General features: G+C 38.2%; 1 protein-coding gene across 2 annotated transcripts in view; it reads left to right on the forward strand.

The window, feature by feature from the left end:
• The first annotated feature begins 566 nt into the window (after positions 1-566).
• Positions 567-22448, forward strand: part of GABRA2 (gamma-aminobutyric acid type A receptor subunit alpha2) — a 129496-nt gene continuing 107614 nt past the window's right edge. Inside the window, exons 1-3 of one of the 2 annotated variants that reach the window (XM_070505956.1) lie at positions 567-913; positions 1892-1969; positions 4450-4565. In XM_070505956.1, the coding sequence (XP_070362057.1) occupies positions 1899-1969; positions 4450-4565 (187 nt within the window). In that variant the 5' untranslated portion in view covers positions 567-913; positions 1892-1898. The remainder of the gene's footprint in view (positions 914-1891; positions 1970-4449; positions 4566-22448) is intronic. The other variant, XM_014857141.3, reaches the window with a different exon arrangement.

A 22448-nucleotide genomic window follows, 5' to 3' on the forward strand; every position in this document is an offset into this window, starting at 1 on the left:
GAGGGCTCAGGAAATCAAAGAAACTTCCTGCTGTCTGATCCACGCAACATGCGTTGAACTTGGACCTGCGTGGATGCGCTGATGACTAAGTAAAGCCGTGATTAGTCCCCTCGCCTTCCAGCGGGAGCGGTAGCTCTTTACCTCTCCTCGGCAGCCACGTCGCTGGTTCCAGAGTCTGGGGATGTTAAGGGGTGGGCGGCAGGGCGAGGCCCGGGGGATCTAAGGCCGCACCAACGCACTGCATTCCCGACTCCGCACCGACACCTCCCGGCAGACCCCCAGGAACCCGGGGGCCTCCGGGGAGCCCGGTGGACCGCCGCGGGGAGCCGTCCCGGGAGGCGCGTGGGCTCCGCTCCTCCGGCGCGGCCAGCCGCGCTCGGGGCGCACCCGGGCGCCCGCTGCCGCCCGGGGCTGTGCGGCTGCAGGTGCCCGGCGGGCGGGTTCCCGGAATCGGGGCGGGCGTGGGGGTAGGGGTCCCTGCGTTTCGGGGAACCTCGTTAGCCCTCCTCCCGGGCCTGGCTCCTCCTCCTCCAGGCGTAGGGCTCGTGCCCGCCACAGCCGGCGCGCACCGCGCCTCTGCTCGCGTACCCCCTCCCCGCCTGCTCGTCCAACGTTTCTCCCTCCTTCTCTGCCTCCTCCTCCGCCCATCACTGCCACTACGGACGCCTTCGCCTCCTTCTACTCCTCGCGCCGCCGCCGCCGCCGCCGCTCCTCGCGCTTCTCTCCGGCTTCCAGCAGCCCTTCGCTCGCCGCTCGCGCGGCTGCTGCAGTCTCTCTCTTTCTCTCCATTTTTCTCTCTCTCTTTCTCTCTCTCTCTCTTTCTCTCTCTCTCTCTCTTTCTCTCTCTCAAGTTTCCCATCTCCTCAAGATCAGGGCAAAGGAGGAAAACACCTAATTCTGCTTGCTGTTTCAGGTAAGGTCGCACACGTTGGTCCCAACAGGCACCCTTTCCCATTTGCCTCTGCCTCGCGTGCATGCCTCCTCTCCCCCCACCCCACTCTCCGATGCTCCCTGGAATCCGACGAGGTTCAGGTCGCCCCCTCCTCCCCAGTACATTTAAAAAATAATTTGGATACTCTTCGCCAGAAGCATATTTACAACTACACCGAGATCCGAGACGGCCGCCCGGCAGCCCGTTCTCCTGGCTCTTCTATAGTCTTCAACTTTGCACGCCGCGCTGCCCTGCCTGCCGGGCTGGATCCGGCAGCCTCTCGCTCCGGCTCGGCTTGTGGTGGTCGGCTCCGGAACAGCTGTCAAACGCGTCGTTTCGCAGCAGTTGATCCGAGCCCGGCTGCCTCCAAGATGTGGTCTTGGGCAACTGTGGATAGACAGGGAGGGAGATTATTTTATTTCATTTTATTTCAGAGAGAGTGAAGAAGTGAAGATGTGAGGACTGCAGTTCACTGTAGTGAAAAGAATAATCATCGAAAAAGTGGGCTGGCTGCCCCTTGCTTTTCCCGCTGTGGTTGCGGAGGTGGTCTTGGTTGAGGGGATTGTGGCATGAAGTCTCCATCTCTCCTCCCCTTTTTTACTCTCCCCTCCAACCCATTCTCTTCTCCAGCTCATATGTCAGTTCAGAGTCCCGTGTGTTATTATTACGTGTGTATGAGCACAAAACAGTGTTTGCTGACGACGGGGCTAGGGGAAGTTCCTGGCAGAGCAAAGTCTGATTACTTGCTCATCTTGATGTGGAAGAGAAAAAAAGGAAAGGAAAGAAAGGAAAAGGAAAATAATCTCCCCCAATCATCATGCTCTACCCTCACTCCACTGGAATAATCTCCGTAGCTTGAACTCCAATTCCCAACTGAAATGACATTTTTGGGTTATTTGGGTGGTGAGACTGAACGGAATTTTAAGTGTATTTTGTTTTTCTTCCCATGGCTTTACAAAGAGCGGCTATGAGCATGAAATTGAACACCTACAACATGCAGTTGCTCCTTCTTGTTTTCTTGATGTGGGACCCAGCCAGGTGAGACATTTATTGTATTTGACTTTTAAAATTCAGGATAAGGTGTGTTACTTGAATGCCATCAGTGCAGGGGTGGCTTTTGAGAAGCTGGAGTATTTTGAAGAATTATTTCTAATGAAAAAAGGCTGTGCTAGGAAACTGAACTATGAAGTGACAGAGACTATAAAAAGTTGACTGCTTCTTGTATTTGCCCATAAAATGCCAAAGTGGACAGAAGCATTTTCTAAAAACAAAAAGCAGTGAAGAAAAGAATAGCTTTTGAATGGCATATTCTAGCAAGAAATTGAAATGGTTAAGTTATATGCACTTATAATGAACCCAAAATTCAGTAAGGAAAACAACAGTTTTCCTTTAAGCCAAACAGAAAAGCACACGCTAAAATAGTTTGAGTGTTAACTTGATTTTTTGTTTTCTTTTAATGGTATTGGCTCTTTTAATCAACATAGAAAACCCAAGTGATGTGTAAGTTTTAAACCTCTAGGTGGAGATAGTATACAACTTCACAATCACAAACAATAAAACAAAAGCTTGATTTATTAGTCAACTTTACATATTATTGATTTAGAGATCTTTTATTCTTAAAATGGTTACTGTCACAAAGACTACTTATTTTAAACAGGTAATTCATTTTGTTTTGCCTATGTTCTACAAACATGAAATTAATTTTTGTTGCTTTCGATAACTTCATCTTAGTTGTAGGGTTTTTTTTTTCTGATTTTTATCGTTAGTGCACATCTCCTATTTATTGCCTTTAAGATAGGGTTTTCTAAACACCAGAGGACTTAAATTACAAGATTCATAAGAATGCTAATGTAATCATTTCTTTTTAAAAAACAATGTCTTTATTATACCTTTATTTCTCTTTTCATTTTGTTGTCCAAGTATTTGTCAACGTATGAAATTATTTTCTAGAATTGAGAAGAAATCTCTTTATGAAGTCTTGTTTTTAATTGGAAAATATCTCCTCATTTAACATCTTAATATTGAATTTAGAAAGAAAATGTGACGTGATTAAAAAACACTTTTCAGTGAGAATCTCTGTGTGGAACTTTATGACTATGTTAGTGATTGGTTTTAAAATTAGCTTAAGACAGTATAGAAACTTTTGAGGCTCAAAGGTATGAACTAATTTGCTGGCGTAATTTTTAAATGTTTATCTTCATATCAGTGTTTTAATACTTTGCTCTCAAGAAAATATTTGTTTAAAGTTGGTTACCAATTTTTTGATGTATTATGACTAATTTTAGCTACTAGCTGTGTAATCATCTAAATGCAAATGGGCTCTGTCAAGGATATTTTACACGCTACACCTTGATCAGAATGCAATTACATATAATCTTTGATTTTAAAGGAGTGAACAAATTATAAATTATAAATTATAGTCAATTAATAATCATTGAAAACCCTCAGTACTTAACCACTTAGTACTTTCCTCTACTAGTTTTCTGTTCTATATTTGACCAGGCGTGCTCATGCCAGTATTTTATTCTATTATATAAATGATTCTTTTTTTGGGCCAGTAATTTAAATCTCTGAATCATTCTGGGGAGAAAAAATGGCAATGAAGAGGGACATTCTGTTTTATACATCCAGTTGCTTCTGCACCAAATTGCTGGATGTCACAAAATCAGGTCTCTGGCTTTCTGATGGAGAAATAATGGAGAGAATCACTGTTCCTAACCCTCTTCTGGTGATATTTTAAGAGCATTTGTTCTTTCGGAAAATTTGTCACACACACGAAAGTAGCTGAGCATGTTACTCTTTAGGTGACCCCTATCGTCCCCCTCTGAGATCCATCAGGACGGTCCTCCTCCGAGGCTCTCTGCGGCTGTGTGTGCTGCTGATCCTTTCAGAGCCCCCCCTCCACCTCCTGGCTACATGGAGCCTGGAACACAGCCAGCGGAGATTCCCTGATGTCTATATTGCACTTGGCCATTGGGTGGAGGTATACCCAAAGTAAGGAAATAATCTTGGTTTAAAAGAGAAAAAGACATAAAGAGAAAAAGAAAGACATTTATGAGGAAGATAGAGAAATTTTGTGCCTCCCAGGAGGCAATTTATTTTCCAATTAATATTCAAATCACTGAAGAATTTTTTCAGGAGCCCCTTTGGTTATCGTACCTTTTTAAATGCAGAATAACATTACTAATGGTGTCTGCATGTGATAAGCTGCAATCATAATATGTTCTAGGGAATGGATTTTAGAAAAAAATGAATAGTTTGTACACAATACTAAGTGGTAGAAATCTGAAATAATTTGACACAAAACTTTCTAATAATCTAGTATTTAGTATCCATTTTCAACAGCATGTTTATCTTCTGCATAGACATACTGGTATTTATAGAAGTGAAAAAAAGAGGAAAATGGGTGGCACTGATAGCTTAGGGAGTCTTAAAATTCAAATCAAGGCAGAAGAGCATGTTGGCACTTGGAAAACACACTTATGTATATATATCAGCTTGTAAAATTATCTGTTTAGGTTGGTGCTGGCTAACATCCAAGAAGATGAGGCTAAAAATAACATTACCATCTTTACAAGAATTCTAGACAGACTTCTGGATGGTTACGATAATCGACTTAGACCAGGACTGGGAGGTAAAAATAGTTATATTTTTTTAAACTCTCACAAAATAATGCCCTTAAAAGTTAAGGTTAATATTCATATTTTAATACATTTTATTTGTGAATGCATTGCCATGTTTTAAAAAACCCTACATAATAGAAAGTAAGGTATATGAAATAAACATTATCTGTGATTCCTTTTCTACATGCATAATGTATTTAACATATCTTTTATAGAATGCCTAATGTCATATAAGAGCCAGACGTTCTGCATGAATAGTTTTTAAATTATTTATAATGGCTAAGTTTTTCAAATTTAGAGTATGTTAAAACAGAACATCGGGAAGATATGCTTGTGTAGTATTGTGGTTCCCTTCATCATATTTTGCAGAAGTCTCTTTTCACATCTGTAGAGATATGCAGAAATGAAGAACATAAAGAAATAAAAGAATATCTAGATTGTATTTTAACAAATACACTTTTTAGGATTGTGTGATGATATTTCTTTGCACGTGCGTGTGACATTTCTAAAATACAGCTCAGGTTTGGCATTCTTGAAACTTTCAAAGACATTTTAGATGTGTGTTAGCTGTAGGCCTACATTTATTGGGCCGTGGCACAGTTTGGTTTCAAATTTAAACATTCATTTTCAACTCAGAAAAACAAGTCTTTTTTTATCCATAAAGGTAAAGGAAATTAGGCTTGGCTAATATGTTACATTTTAATTATCCTTCAGTGTAGCTGGATGATACTAAGGAGATTAGGTGAAAGTCGGGTAGGTGTGTAATTTCTCAAAGAGTGCTGGGTCAAAATATTGTTACTCATCAAATCTGACGTGAGATATATATGCACACATGCACACATTTATCACATGTACGTCATACTTGTAGGATGTTCAATGTAGCAGTTAATTCAAAATTAAGACAAATTAGTTGAACACTTGATACTAATCAAAGGTTTACATAGTTAGCCTGGTTATAACCAGGTTGGCAGCTTTGCAATATTAATTTGCTTGAAAAGATGTGTATTGACTAAAATCCCTGGGTGTTTATGTAAATACTTTCCTTGAAAAATATAGGTGGTTGTTAATTCTATGTATATTTAACAGTTGTATGGTTTGCATTGTCCAGGGGTCAGAAAAAGTCAGAAAAGACCCACCTTGTTTTTAAATAATATGCCTCAACTAATTGCTATTAGTTTTTGACTTGAATCCTGAGTGGTACCTCTCATTTTAAGAGAGAAGTGCTGGGGAGGAATAATGTTCAGAAATATGACACGTTATATCTCTCAGAAAGAATTCAGTGGTTTCATATGCACATAGTTTTCTAAAAGGAAAAACTAAAAGTAAAAGAATATTTCCAAAGTGATTAATATGTCTAATGAGCATGAATATAAGGAATTACTGTCCATGTTAGCGTGTATGGCAATGAGCTATTGCCAAACTCCTGTAGTAGAAGTATGCCTCGCTTAAGGCTGTCACACTTCATGATGGTGGTCTGAGAGGCAGATTGCACTAAGGCAGATATTCTTCCTAAGCCATTGATTTTATTATTTTTAAATAAATCGTGTGCTGTCAAAAAACTTGAAATATTTGAGCTAGATTTTGAGTTTTGTCTCTGATGTTTTAGGAGAAATATTTACGCAGTGGGTGTATGGTTGGGGAGTAGAAACTACCTATTGCAGGATGTGGGTATGGCCATTTATGTCTTTTATTTCTTTTGTAATATCTCTTACATTCTTTTTTATTTCCATTATCAGACCTCAAATATACATCCTCGTCACCATATTATTTGGGTTAATGCAATAGACTAGATGGCTCTTTCCTAGTCCGTCTCTGCTATTGGACATATGCTGATATCTCACAGTCAGACTAGTCTTCTTTTGTTCTTACACTGCTTTTCATAGGTCACTCTCTTCTCTTGACTGGATACCTTCGGTGACTCCCCATTGCCTTCGGTAAATGGGGTGGGGAGGGGTAGTGGAAGGAATATAGACCTTAGACTCAGATAGATCTAGATTGGAATTTCTGCTCCATCCACACACAAAGCTATGCCTTGGCCAGATAATCTCTGTTTCCTTTCATTTAAAGTGACCGTGATGGGGCTGGCCCTGTGGCTTAGTGGGTAAGTCTGGCACGCTCTGCTTTGGTGGCCTGGGTTTGCAGGTTTGGATCCCGGGTGCAGACCTACACCACTTATCAGCTATGCTGTGGCAGTGACCCACATATAAAGTGGAGGAAGGTTGGCACAAATGTTAGCTCAGGGCTAATCTTCTTCAAGCAAAAAAAAAGGAGGAAGGTTGGCAACAGATGTTAGCTCAGGGCTAATCTTCCTCAGCAAAAATAATAACAATAATAATAATAAAATGGCCATGATATATCTACCTTTTTACCTTAAAGGGTTGTTGAGAGGATTACATAAACAAAAAGTGCACACAAAGCAGGTGCTGCCTACTAGCAATTCAACAAAGATCTGTTCCTTCCCTTCTCCCCTAGATTCCTAATTTGCCAATCAAGGTTTTCTGTAATCTACTTCTCTGACTTTGTTTTAACTTTGCCTCCCATCTGTCCTGCACTTCAAATGCTTCTATTCATTTTTTCTTGATAATCCATTCACAATCTCTCCCTTGGCCTTTGGTCATATTATCTCCTTTCACTGGAATTGCTTTTCCTCATCCTCTCTGCTGATCTAAACCCCACCTTTCCTGTAAAGACCACCTCAACACTGGTCCTCTCTAGTCGTGATCTTTCTTAACTGAATTGAAGCACCCAGATTCAATTTTCTCTCTGTTGTATTTCTTACGTGGTTGTTGGCTCTATATTTCAATAGGTACTTATTATGTGCTATCTTGGATTATTTATTACCTTTTTATGTGTCTCTTGTTGCCTTAACAAGATTGTGAGCTCATTGAGGCAAGATACTGTATCATAAATCCTCTGTGCTCTCAGCAACTAAATATTGATTTGCATATTGTGGCCATAAAATAAATGTTGATTGCTTGATTAACTTTTCTATGACTAGTTAATCATCTGTAAAAGGGGACTACTCATGTCTGGCTGACCTTTTAGTTAGGAATCTTGGGGTGATATGTTGAGCATCACCTTCAGGAAGGTAGTGTTGCTTACTAAAGAGAACCTAACTTTAGACTGCGGACATTTCGGTAAAATCTTGGCTCTGGTCCTGATTAGTCCTGTGACCTTTCAATACTTAGCCTCTCGGGGTCCACATTTGTCATGTATAAAATGAGATTGCTAAAAACTCTTCTTAGAGTTTTTGATGAATATTAAATATAACAACATATGTTAAGACTTTAGCACATGGCTGGCATACACTAGAGAGTTAATAAATAACCATAACTAAAAGACTTTGAAAAACTTTCTAAATGTCCTGTCGTGAATTTACGTTATGATTGCTTCTGCATCCAAAATTCTTAGCCTGAATGTTCATATGTCATTTCGAATAGAAAGTTCAGGGAAATTACTTATATCATTATGTCCCAGAAATTAACAATAAGGGAAAAATGGGTTTGATTCAATTTTAATATATCAAACTGAACATCTCTATTGATGAATAATCTGGATAATTAATCTCAATTATTATTTTCTTTCCTTTATGACTTTAATATAAATGAGTACATAAGAAAGAACAATCAGTTTTGGACGGTGAGTTAGAAAACTTGTTGGTTTCACCTGGCTCTACCACTTACTAGATCTTACCCTAGGTAAGCTACTTAGACATTCTGGGCTTTGGTATTTTTTGGGGGAAGATGGAAATAATAATATTTTATTCTGAGAAGGAGGAGGGTAAATTAGGATTCATATATATGACAAAGGTTATGCAATATATTGAATGATAAAATTTTGAGGTGTTTAACGATTAATAATGGATCCTCTTTAAAATTTAAGTCAGATTGTGCCACTCAATAGCTCAAAACCCTGCAGTGTTTTCTACTTCATTCAGAATAAGAACCAGATTTCCTGTGGTGGCCTCCGGGGCCCTGCATGAGCTGTCTCCCAGTTCTTTCTTTGACTTCACCTCACACAACTCTTCTTCTTGCTAACCCTGCTGGAGTCACGTTGGCTTCCTTTCTGTTCTTTGAACACACCAGGATACTCCTTGGAGCTTTCTCCCTGGCTCTTTCTCTTTGCTACATATCCATTGATCTCACCTTCTCAATGAGGCCTACCCTGACCAACCAGATAAATACTACAACCTGTCCACCCTTTAGCAATTCTCATCCCCCTTATCCTGCTTCATTTTTTTCTTTTTTTCCTTACCACTTATTATCTTTTAATATACAAGATTATTTATTTATTACCATTATGTCAATTGTTTATTTTTGTCTCTTTTGCTAGAATGTAGGCTCATTGAGATCAGGAATTTTTTGCCTGCCTTGTTATTTGATTCCCAAGCATCTAGAACAGTGCCTGGCACATAGTAAGCACTCAAAGGAAGATTTCTGGAATGAATTTTAATTTAATTTATTTATTTTAGTACGCTACCAGGAAAAGAATCGACTCTAGAACTTACCTTATCCTTAAAATCAGTGGAACAGTTATTAAATTACCACACTAGACTTTCACTATTAACATCAGCATATTTTAGACTGAGTTCTTGGTGAATTGAAGCAATTGTTTCACCAATTACTCAAACTCTTGACTTATGTTAGTTGTGATTTTGTCGTGAACTTATTCTGTGGTTTGGGTGATTTATTTATTCCATCTGTGACTTAATATACTCATTTGTGAGATGGGAGAAGTTCTACTTATTCTGTTTGCATCTCACAAGGATATGGCATGGCTCAATTAAGTTAAAGTTCTTAAGGAATCATAATGTGACATACAGTTGATAAGCCTTAGTATTGTTAGGAATGGCAGAGGAGACTTCTTCAAGGAGAACATCCTCTTAGGAGGTAGCATGCTTTGAAAACATACCAAGAAAATACTGGTAGATCTTGTGTATTTGGTAGGCTTACTTCCTTGTGACCTGGAAACCTGAGATGGAGTTTGTCTGGATAGCTTTATCTACTAAGACCATACATTCAGATTAGCTAGAACTAATAACTGAATCAATTTTTTCCTTTTGTCTTCATTGTAGTCATCAGAGCTAACAATTTGGGGTGCGACACCTGGATTTTTACATTCCATAAGAGGTTTTCAAATTGTTAATGAATAAAAGGAACAACATTTGTTTTTTGGGCCAGTTTTACGGTGTCATTGGAAAAATGAACGTGTAGACAGGCCTCATATATTTATGACAGCTAACGTCCACAATGCTCAACAGTGACGACTATTAGAAATGACAAGCCTTGGTATCTAAATTATGGATTCATTCTGGAAAATCTAGATTGAGTACCATGCTTAACTGCATTTTGAAAAGCTGTTTCGAGGAGGGTGTCTAGATAGAATTTTTTTCCCCCAGTGCCCTTGTTTTATACTCTGAAAACTTGAAGAAGCTTTATGCTTAAAATCATGAGAAACATGATGTCAGATCATAGACTTAGGGTCTGAAGGTTGGTTTCCAACTTCACTCTTGGATATTCATCCTCAGGCTGTGGAGAGATGTATGGTAACATGTTTCTATGAATTTTACTACTCTCACATTTATAAAAACAAAATATAGGCTATTCAGTGGGCAAAAATTAATAGAGAAAAATCTGATCTCTCCCAGAACTTAAGAGGGAATCTGACCTCAAAAATAGCATCATATGACTTTATAAAGTAATGGTTAAGATCAGTGCCTCAGGGTAATGACACCTTTGGATTTGAATTCTGTTGCCACCATATTAACTACAAAAGTTTTAGTGTGTTTCTCAACCTCTCCTTGCTTTGGTTTCTTTATTTGTAAAATGGGAGTAAAATTATGTGACTCATGGGTTCTCTGGGCATTTAAATTTTCTTTTTGCGTATAAATCCTTTGGACAGAGTCTGACATGCAGAGTAGGAACTCAGTACATATTGATATTATTGCTGTTATTGCTGGTCCCACTACGCCCCTTCTACTATGAATGCAATAGAAGACATGTTTCACTTAATTTATAAAAACTATGACTTCCAAAAAATGATAAATTTGTAGCACTTATAATCCAGTTTTAAAGAAATGAGATGTTTTTTGTGTTTCTTATGCAATTAGTTTCATTTTGTAGACATACCTTTGTATAGATATAGAATCTCAGAAAGGAAAACCAATCACAAAATAAATGACATATTTATTGCTCTTTATAATTATTATCATGACATATAACAACTTGGCATCATCAATTCATGATAATGAGTTTGCCTGTAGAAGTGAAGTTTATATTTATAGAATAAAAACCTCACTATATGACATTGATGATGATTTTAAGGACGTAAAACTACAAGCATGTCCACCAACCTATCCTGGGATGTGCCAGGTACTTGAATGGCAAAAACTCTGGGTCTTGTAGCTGTAGAGTGCCTGACTGATGCTTGACAGCATCATAGGATGTGAGGGGTGGTGGAGGCATCAGAAGGAAGAGAATACACTGAGAATGGTCTGAAATCTTTATATAGAATTGGAAGAGGGGGGATGGGGAAAAGTGGGTTGCAAGGTGAACAGAAAGGAAGAGATTAAGCTGTTAAATTCTAGTCTCAGCTGGAGGGAGGGTAAAGTCCTGTGTTGGGACCTCGCTTCTTTGGAAAGCTGTGATATTTGTTGTTCTCCTCCTGATTCAGCAGCTGTGGTTGGGGCTGATGCTCGCAAAGAGGCAGGAGGCAGCTGAGAATCTAAGGGAAAGTTGTCCCTTAGACTCAGCTTTCTGGGGTCCCCTAAAGTGTCCAAAGTAGGACAACCTTCAGAATAAGCCTTAGGCATAAGAAGATTTTGGAGACTGTATCACTCTCTGCCACCAGATCTTCCCCACCTACTTGAGTTTCCTAAAGCTCATGGAGAACACTACATTTGATTATTTCATGAGTGACAAGATGGAAATAGGTTGGGACGATTTCACACAAGGGTGTAAATAGCTTTCAGTAAATGTGTAAATGACTGATATCAAGTCATTTGTCACTTCCCATTTATTTAAAATTATTTTCTGGGAGGCATGAAACATAGAAAGCGGAAAGGTACTGGCTGCCTGAAGTGGGGTGCTACTGGGGAGGCTGGAAACTCTGGACATGACTTTCAAAATCTGTTGGTTCAATTTTGTCTGGGGCCTGTCCTACGACTCTCCTTCTTGAGTGGAAATAGTATGGGCTTCCTCACAGTGCATGCTAGGTTAAAGAAACATGGTGATATTATGTATAGAGTTTTGGATTCTTTTTACTATTTCAAAGCAAGAGTAAGGAATGCCTTAGCGTTTCTGCACACACTCACTAACACTGTGTTGCTTGTCCACTCCCTGTCAGGCTTCTTCAGAAATGGTTAGAGCGAGGGAGTTTTGCAAAACTTTTTCTCACTTTGGTTGTTTGAACTAGATATATAGCTGTGATTATTTTATAGGAAAGGTAGACTGAGTGCCTGGCAGCAGTGGTATGCCTTAGATTGGATGGCAGCACTTTCTTCCCAAACAGCGTCTCTCCAACAAAACTTAAGGTGACATTATTGGAGTGCATGACCCAAAGAATACTACCCGTATTTTAATGAACTAACGCTAAAGCTTTGTTTTCACCTTAAAACATTTTTGGTTAATAGAAGTTTGTTCTTTCAGCCATTGCTGCTAGAGAGGCATTGCCCTCAGTCATAGTTTTGAGGGATTGTTATTTTTGCTCCTTTAGGCATGTGCATGCCTCACTCCCTGTGTTGTTTTTCCCTCTAGCATTTAAGCTCAGGTGCAATCAGATTTTTTCTTTTTTTTCCCCCTTTAATTCACAGTGGATAAATTGGAGAATAGGCATGACCAATCCATTTCTTTTAGTGTTATTTTTTATTGCTGCAGCTCAGTCACATTGTAGAAATCTATATTGGTAGTGGAGAAGGCCAAGTGAACAGCTTGGCCAGTCAGCAATTCATTACTTTTCAATGTGTTAACATGGAAAGACTCAAATGAAATTATTGTAGTATTCTGTTCCTTAGCACATGTGTATTGAAGGCTTATGATGTGCCAGACTTTCAGCAGGATATAAAGATGTGCATGGTCTCCAGGGGATGAAGTCCCTGGGAGGGCAGATAAGGTGGGTACGCTATGGTTCTCAGAATAACTTGAAAGAGCACAAACACATGTTCCATTAGAAGAACACCCTATTGAAATTTAGAGAAGAAATCACTTTTCCTTATTCCATATACCTAGACTTAGCCAAATTCTGTCACTATAAGCGTAGTTCATTTATTCAATGGTTTCTTACTAAGGGCCAAGGATTTGCTAGGTCCTCTTGTAAATGCTGGAAATCCTATGATGAACAGATTCGGTCTTTGCAGAAATTCATATCACATCATATTTTGGCTCTTTCTGCCTTTCGAGTGTCCTAGACATTGGTTAATTCTTTCCCTCCTTAGTGAAGAATACTGTATAGTTACCCTATTTTTGTTTGTTTGTTTGTTTTGAACTGTAAGTCTTTTCCCATAAAGGGCAGAGTGATTTCTGGTATACTTACTGTCAGGCTGAGAATTATGATATCTACGGAAGAGTATAGCATGCAGAGAGCATGTCTTTTTGTGTCTGTAGCAGGGCTGTTGAGAGTGTCTTAAGAGTGGCATTCCCAGAGGTAGTGAGGTAATTCAATTGTTGAAACTTCTGGATACTCCTCAGCTGTCTTTTTAAGGAAAACTCATTTTCTGCTTTATCTTGTTTTGAGCTACAGATGAGTTAAATACTAACTAGTCATGCCCTGTGAAATAAAAAAAATAAGTGATATAAGGTGTAATGTAGTGAGTATTAAGTTTATTTCTTTTGAATTTTAATGTTCCTGACACAACACAGAATTCTGAAAACTTGTTTTAAACTTGAAATACCCTCATCCCTTGAGGTACAAATCTTATCATTTAGGAGTAGGGTATGACAAGAATAAAATTAATGTTTAAATCTAAAATAAATTTATATAGAAGCTCATCAAATTAGGGATGTTAACTTATAAGATACAGATCCCTTTGAATTCTCCTTTTGGTTTTTGCATTTTAAGTAGGTAGAGTTTTGATATCTTTGTATGTTTTTATTATACCTTTTTATAAGTTAAAAAACTAGCATGTAGAAAAGTATGAGTCCATCTTAATTTGACCTGAATTAAGTGATGTCAATTTTTATGTAGTCTTTTTTACATTCCTTTTTGTTTACTTCAATATTTAAAACATGTTAAAAACAAAAAAATGGTTTCACATAAAGTTCAAAAATATAATACTCTGTTATAAGAGAATCTTTTTAATAAATATCTTTGTTAACATTCAAGATGTTAGTTCTTTTTTAGGGGAATGAATGTAAAATGTAGCACAAAGATTGTTCCAGAAGCGTGTGTGGCAGCATTCTTTCTGTATAAAATGTATCAGTATTCCTAGAGGACGTGTTTAGTTAGGGTTTTACTAATGTGATTTAAGATGTAATAAATGAAAATGTAAGGTTTTTCTTCTTATGATATGGTATCCACAGAAAAATATGTCAAAAATAAGATACTGCTATTTTCAACTATTTTGTGGGGATGTTTAGTCAAGTCTAATAGATTTTATGAGTATTTTGGGAATGTGATATTACGAGTAGTAAAATTACATTTTGTCTATGAGTAGAGGAGTAGAGTTATGTCACAAGGTTAAGGAATGTTGAAGAAAGGATAAAAATTATAAATGTCTCCTAATGGCGTTCTCAAACCATTATTTAGATTATTCTTTGTAGTGGTACATAAATATTTTAGTAAGTATTGGGAAGGCATTTGACTTCTATTAAGAAGGTAAAAGACCAGGTGCTTTTAGAATAGTGTATGTTAAAAACTTTTGATGACAAAGGAGAACTCTGGACTTGAATTGGAGAAGTGGTTTAGAGGAGGAAGACAAATGTCACAGGAGACTTTTAGAAAAAGATGAGAGGTTTCCAGTTTACTCCGATATACTCATGAGAAGATTTTTAGACTTAAGAAAGCAAAAGATGCTGAGTTACTACTTAGATATTTGGGCTGGAGAGTCCAAAGTTTTTCAATTATATGAAATTTTTAGAAGCCTTTACGGTAGAATTAAGCATAAAATTAAGGCATAGTCAGAGAATGTGGAAAAATGGAACAAATTGATTTTTGTTACCATGATTACATAGAGAAACATTCCAATTTCTGAAGAAAGGAAATAGTGGGATAAAACGCCAGCCAGGTTTACAAGGAAGATTAAAATTTGGATATCGAGAGAGGAAGTCTTAATTAAAAGAAAATGGAATCGCAAGGCTATTGTTCGGGTTGGGTAGAGGGCAGTATGGGAGAGTAGATTTAATCAGTTATCTAGGGCGCGTGAGAGGATAACCATTGAAGCCAAAAATGTGAGGCTGCTGATTGTGCTTTGTAGAATAGCAAAAGAATCATCCAACAGATAAGGGAGGAAGAGAAACTTTAGAATCTTAGGAGAGTAGATGCAGTGGGTTTAGGCGGTGAAAATGTTAGAAAGGAGTGAAGGTGAATGTAGAGCCATTTTGAAGAAAGTCATCATTAGAGCATTACTAAGAGAACAGTAGATCTTTGATAACTAAAAATTAAAACTGAGTATCCTTTTATCATTTTGAGTAGCTTTTGCCTTAATAACAGTTACAGAATTACAGAATGAGAGATAACTAACAAGAAAACTATATATAGAATCATATGATTAGGAGTGCTTATGTTAGTGTATGTCACCCTTTAAAATAGATTAAATATCAAAAATTGACTTGTTAGTCTTAAACATATAAATCCGAATAACAGTGTCTGAATTCTTAAAGGAGAGGATGAGGCTGAAGAAGTAGTGAGGAGAATATTGCTGTAGCAGAATTCCTTTCAACTTTCATTCTTTCAAGTTTCCCAGTTTATCTGAAAGGCTCTTGGAGGTATTTTTGGCTGCCACCAAGCTGATGATATGACTCATAGCTTTAGCAAAGAGGGTCATTTAGAGTTTACGTTATTGTCTGTGAAATCCAGGGGTGAGGGAAAGTTCCATGGGATGCAGCTGCTGACTCAGGATGGAGATATTTACGGTTAAATGCAGTTCTGCTTGTTACATTGATGTTGCTTGCCAGCATTTGTCACCCTCCTTTAGCTGCTGCCACACCCAATCTAGTCTTTGTCATTTTTGATGACAGCTACTAATACAGGCATCTCACTCTCAGACATCTGACGGCCACCAGTTGCAGGGGGCAGCTACAATTGCCGCTGCTTTTGCTGCCACCTGGGAACAGCCAGGAGGTTAAGCAGAATCTATCCACAGATAAGGAAAGTGGGCAGGTGCATGTTTAAGTGAATGGATATGAAAGTTAGTGGGGTGGAAAGCACATGTGTCTTCATCAGATCCTTTCCCTTTGGGGAACTGTTTTGTGGCCTGTCATTTCTTAATTTTCCCCTTGGGCTCAGAGAGTGTGGTATGACACTATATACTTCTGTGAAGACATTAGAAGAGGATATAATAATCCTAAGTGGCTTTTTATAGTGCAAATTTAATGCCCATTGAAAACAAAGGAAACCTTGTTCCCTAACCTTGTAGTAAAATAATAAAATATAGGTGAAAGAAGAATATCATTGTAAACTTTATCAGTTAGGGATGTCTTTGTCTGAAAGTAACAGAAAAATCTATCTACCATGAACTTCAATGAGGATCAGTTTTTCTTACAAACAAGAAGCCTATAGAAGGGCCGGCCCAACGGCCAAATGGTTAAGTTGGCGCGCTCAGCTTCCGTGCCCCAGGCTTTCACTGGTTCAGATCCTGGGGGCGGACATAGCACTGCTCATCAAGCCGCGCTGAGGCAGCGACTCATATAGCACAACCAGAGGCACTCACAGCTAGAATATACAACTATGTACTGGGGGGCTTTGGGGAGAAAGGAAAAAAAAAGAAGGAAAATTGGCAACAGATGTTAGCTCAAGGCCAATCTTAAGAAACAACAAAAAAGAAGTCTGTAGGAAGGTGGCTTCAAGTATTTAACTGAATTCTTAAATGATGGCATCAAGAACATCAGGAACCCAGACTCTTTTACTTTTTCCTTCCTCTTCCTTAGTTGACTTTTGTCCTTATGCTGTCATCTCATGATCCCAGGATGACTGCTGTGTTCCAACTATCATATCCATGGTTAAGGCTGGAATAAAAGGAAAGGATGGCAACAGCTCCATTCATTCCTTTCATCCGAAAAATAAACCTTAGCATTTGTAGCTGATTTCTGCATTTATCTCATAGCTATTTCAAGCTAGGAGAGCATCTGGGAAAAATGAATGTCCTACCTGGGGTTGGACATGTTTCTTCCCTAAATAAAATTGAAGATGTATTAGAAAGAAGGAAGATGTGTTGTATATTCAGTAGGCTACTAGCAATTTTTGCCACAGCTACTAATGCTAATAGCAAAGTTACTTAATCTCTTTGTTCCTCAATTTCTTGCTCTGTAAAATGGGAAATATTAGTTCCAATGAGGAATTGATATATCTTAAGTACTTCAAACTTTAATTTGCATATGAATAACCTGGATACTGGTTGTTAAAATGCAGATTTTGATTCAGTTTGTCTCTGTGGAGCTCAACATGCTGCATTTCTAACAGGCCCCTAGGTGATGCCAGTGCTGCTGGTCCTTGGGCCACACTTTGAGTAGCAAGGAAGTACTTAGCTAATTTTACCAACTTGTGCAAGCTTGGGGGCATTCATAAAGAATATAATGCAATGAAGAGGCTCTTTAAGTGCTCACTAAATATTATTATTATTATTGTTGTGATTTACTCTGACACTTAGGAATTCATAATTTCTGTTTCTAAAGGTTGTGGTGATAAAACTCATTTTTATCAGAGCATAATATAGACAAATTTATTCCTTATGATATTCTTTTACAAAATTGCCAGTAAATATTAGATTGACCATTAATTTCTGTGGAGATACTGCATAATGTTAGATATAATTTCTGTATCCAGTTACCAGTACACATTAATTCTATCACACTCTATAAATAAGAACACATCTCTCGGGGCCAGCCCCGTGCCGAGTGTTTAAGTTCTCATGCTCCGCTTAGGCAGCCCACGGTTTCGCTTGTTCGGATCCTGGGTGCAGACATGGCACCACTCATCAGGCCATGCTGAGGTGGCATCCCACATACCACGACTAGAAGGAGCCACAACTAAAAGTATACAACTATCTACTGGGGGGGATTTGGGGAGAAAAAGCAAAAAAAAAAAAAAGATTGTCAAGTTGTTAGCTCAGATGCCAATCTTTAAAAAAAAAAAACACATCTCTCTATATATTGAAAAAATTAAAACTAATCTGTGTTAATACCATGGTGGTATTTGAACTCTGCTTCATAAAAGTATGTTGGATATTCCAGTTAACTAATTGTGGAAAACAAATACTGACATGAAGGTTGTGAACTAAACTAGTATAAATGATTGGTTATCAAAAACTAATTTAATTCTGAATATAGTATTGTGGTAAATAAAATTTTACTACGTGTGTAATCTCGAGGGTAGAAAAATAATAGAGCCCTCTCTTAAAATTATATATTGTTCTATTTAAAATGCTTCAAAATTTTTTTTTGGATAGATAAAAAGTGTTATTTAATTTAAAAAATATTATGCATAGTTTGTATTAGAGTGCCAGAGACCAGATTATAAACCTGGAGGATCCTAAGTTCTTCAGGAACTGATTGTATTTTAATTTTAAAGACACTAAGAAGGAAAAGGGCCTTTGCTTTGATCAGAAGAAAAGCAAACAGAAGAGGCTGTGATCGCAAAGCAGTACACAAGAGCATAAAAACGCTAGTTTATATATGAAAAATCTCTTTCTTTTTATAAAAGCTGTATAACGTTGGGCAAGGCAATTATTATCTCTGCCTCAGTTTCCAAAACATGAAGATGAGGAGACTGTAGCTAATAACTTCCAATATCCCTTCCATCTAAAATTTCTCCCATCTTTTTTGGCTTCTTTCAAGGCAAATAGAGTAGAAAATAAGGCTCTTGGAACAGAATCTAAAACCAATGTTTTCTTCATTGTAGAGAAGTAGACAGAGTGTGGGCCTGAATACAAGCGAGCAGGGAAAGGCCACCCAGCCTCTAAAGTCTGGCCAGCCGAGAAGAGCACAAAGGCTCTGGGTCTTACAACTCCTAGTAATTAGGAGTTTGTACAAAACTAAGGGCTTCCATTGCATGAAAATTCCAATTAAGAGCTTCTCTTAAAGCTGAGTAAGGTTGGATTAGGCAGTGATTGGTACAGTGAGGTAGTGATAAATGGACCAGATTATATTTACCAATATCAATGTTTACCTTTCTAAACATTGCTCTACACTCTTTATGTATGAGATATAAATGGCGGTATCGCTTCAAAGCTCACCCTCTTTGACTTCTCTGCTGTTTGATATCATAGATCTACCTCCTTTTGAAACTCCCTCCTCTTTCCTGGGTCTTGGTCCCTTTACCCTTCTCTATCTGTTCCACTCTTTGGTTCCCCTTTTCTCTCTTCTTAAATGTGCTCTCTAAGGTTCTATACTTTTAACTCTTAGTGCTTTTTACTTTAATGATTTTCATAGAACAATCTCATTCGATTCTGTTGCCTCAAATATTACCCATATGTAGATGGTCTCTGGTCCTGATGCTGTTTTCTAATGGGGATTTACTCATTACTGTCCAGATGAACTCCCTTCAATGACCGCCTGCTGCTTTCAGAATCAAGTCCAGAGCACTTAAAATAGTGTGCACGACCTCTGGCCTCTGTTCACTTTTCTGGCCTCATCTGTCACTACTTAAAACTATCTTGCACAAAGTGTTCTAGATTCATTGACCTTGTTTCAGTTTTTATTTTTTAATGCATTTGGCTTTCTCTAGTCTGTGGGCCCTTTATACAAGCTATTGTTTCTATTGGGAACACATTTTCCTTTCATCAGGTTCCAGCTTAGATGTCACTACTTTCTAGCAGCCTTATGTGACTATCACCCCTCACACATGTCTCTATTGAACAAATCACCTGTTACTATATTTGGCATAACATTAACATAGTGTTTTATAACTCTATATTCCACCTATTGGAATCTAAGATCTCTAAAGCAGAAATATGACTCCTTGTCTGTTGATGTAGGCCCAGTACGATGTGTAATGCTTCTGGAACGTAGATAGTAATCATAATATTTATTGAATAGATGAAAGACTAATGATGAACCATGTACTTTCATACATGAGTTCCTCAAACTTCTAGGAACTAAATTCATAATCTTGCCACCTAAAACTTCCTTTCGTCCTGTAGTTCTCTTGCATGGTTTATGATGTCCATGTTTTTCAAGCTGTGAGAGCTAAAAAATTCATCTGAGAACAGTTTTTCAAATTTTCTTACTTCATTCTAGTCTCCTGATGCTAATTCTGCTATCTTCTAATATACAGATAAAACTCCAATTGATTGGCCTGTTTTTGTTTTTAGATAAATAATTAACTTAAAACATTGAGAAATCAGGACATTTCCAATAAAAATGTGGATTTCTATCTTCTCTTTTAAAAATGGCAGATATGGTGACCCCAGGCTTAAATTCCTGATGACAGAAATTGAAATTGAAATTGAATTGATGACAGAACTTGAAACTAAGTAACAGCTTCCCCTATTAGAGGGGGTGTGTCCTCTACATTTAGTCAGAGATCTCATTCAGTCCCTGTCACTTGGTCAGGTTACGTGCCTGGCCAGTAAATATGCTGCTGCCCTAAAAACACATTTGAGTTTATAAACCTAACCCTATCCTATTTTCTGTATTGCCAGATTTTTATTTTTAATTTTATCTTTTAATTAGATTTGATTGTGTAATTCTTTTGCTGAACATTCTTCAATGGCTTTCCGTTTTCCCACTTTCCAAAGCTTAATCTTCAGTGTGTGTGACGTGGTATTCAGAAACCCAGACCAAGGGGACCAGAATGTTCCCCTTGGCCAACACAGATAAAAGAATGAGTTGACATTATGGAGACTGAGGGACCGGAGTGTGTGTATTCCTTGTGTGAAGAGGGCTAAGTTTTATGTGCCTATTGCCATGTAAGTGTTAGAATTGCCAGATATCATAATTATTTTTCAAAAGTTGTTGGAAATATCAATTTTGGGGGGAAGTTTCTTAATTTTTAAAGGCCAGCCAATTCTAATTCAATTCAAAACCCACAAAATCTTGTGCATCTCAACAAAATACACCTGAGCATTATTAGTTTGCAGCCATTGGCCCTAAACCAAGATTTCTCATGAAGGCTCTGAAGGAATCACTTGTAGAACTTATTAAATGCAAATTTAACAAATCCTCAAAGTTTTAGTCAGTTTTGGTTTGGGCCCAGGAATCTGGGTTTCGTCAAATGTTCTTGATTATCATGCAGGTTGTCCAAACACTGGACTGAATCATTTGTCTTCCAATTTCTGGTTAAAAATGATGGGTCTTCCTCCATTCTCTCATAGTACTTTGTATGCTCTTAGTTAAAAGCAAAAAATAAACATGGATATTAAGATCAGTCTGTCACTAGCTGAGTCTGGTGAGCATTTTTCTCAATAACCTGAAAGAGGAGCTTTTGCGCACCACTGTTCTGAGTTGGTTCTCAGTTTGCTTTTGTGTACTAAGTGTATTAGTCTGAATTAATTGGCTTGTGCTGCAGTAACAACTCTTGACTGAAAACAGTCAAGTTGTGTTTCTCTGGCATTTATCTTGTGTGTGATCCAGCACTGTCTTCTGAGATTGGATGGATGTGTAGGGGTTGGGCTCGCCTGTACATTGTCCTCACTTAGGGTCTCAGGCTGATGGACTTCCACCATCTAAACCATTGCTAGTCACTGTGGCAGGGAATAGACGTGTGGTCAGGAGCATATGGTCACTTAAAGCTTCTGCCCAGATCGGACACAATGTCACTTCTGCTCATATTCCATTGTTCAAAGGAAGCCATAGAGATATGCTTAACTTCGAGGAAGCGGGGAAGTACAACTCTACCGTTTACTCAGAAGTAGAAGAATTGGAACTATTTGGCAACTTAATGATTACCATACTTAGCAAGAAGCACTCATTTCTCAGGGAGTAACTCATCTTCAATAGTGATGGATAATATCACTGCTTGACCACACAGGTCGTATCTTCCTTCAAGATATATAATTCGGCAACTCTGTTTTGTGTGTAACATGATTAGTGTGTTTATGAAATTAATTGTTATGCTTTTTTGACAAAAAGTGGATTTGATATACCTTCAAAGCTTTCTTTCCTAACTCCCAGGAGAGAAGAGCTTTGCCATTTGGGCTGTGAAGCCATAGCCCGAATTGCGGGTATTTAAGAGAAAATAGTCCTTGAAGTGGTAGCCTGAAATCTCAAACCTGTGTGACGGTAATTGCCAAGGAGAGTGGAATTACCAGGATGAGCAGCAGAGGCCTTGTCTTTTTATGCTAGCCTGTCCTCAGTGCCTGGCACACAACCTAGAATTCAGTATTTGTCATTTGACTATGTATGTGAATCCGACACTCGTATACGTGAAAATACATAGACAAATCTGTACTGTCCATAGCTACTTATTTTTTGATTCTCAGATACATTTTAGACATTTAACAATCAGTTTTATCTTTAAATTTTAGCGATTTAGACTTCTAGTATTCCTTACAATGAGTCATCCTTCTCAGAAACAATGTCGATTGATATATGGGTTCAGTTGCTGTGCTGAAACTTAAATTCAGTAGCACATAAAATTAGAACCATTAGGATGAGGTTGGATTTGATATAGCGAAATGGGTGATTTCAGTGGCCCTCACTGTTACTGAATTGGGGACCACATAACAATGATCGTGAGCAAAGCCTCATGGGTTCTGCTGTCTGAATGGCGTGCAGCACTGCATTCTTTCACTGAAATGATAGCTC

This window comes from Equus asinus, chromosome 3, assembly GCF_041296235.1.
Source record: "Equus asinus isolate D_3611 breed Donkey chromosome 3, EquAss-T2T_v2, whole genome shotgun sequence".
In the NCBI taxonomy this organism is placed as follows: Eukaryota; Metazoa; Chordata; class Mammalia; order Perissodactyla; family Equidae; genus Equus; species Equus asinus.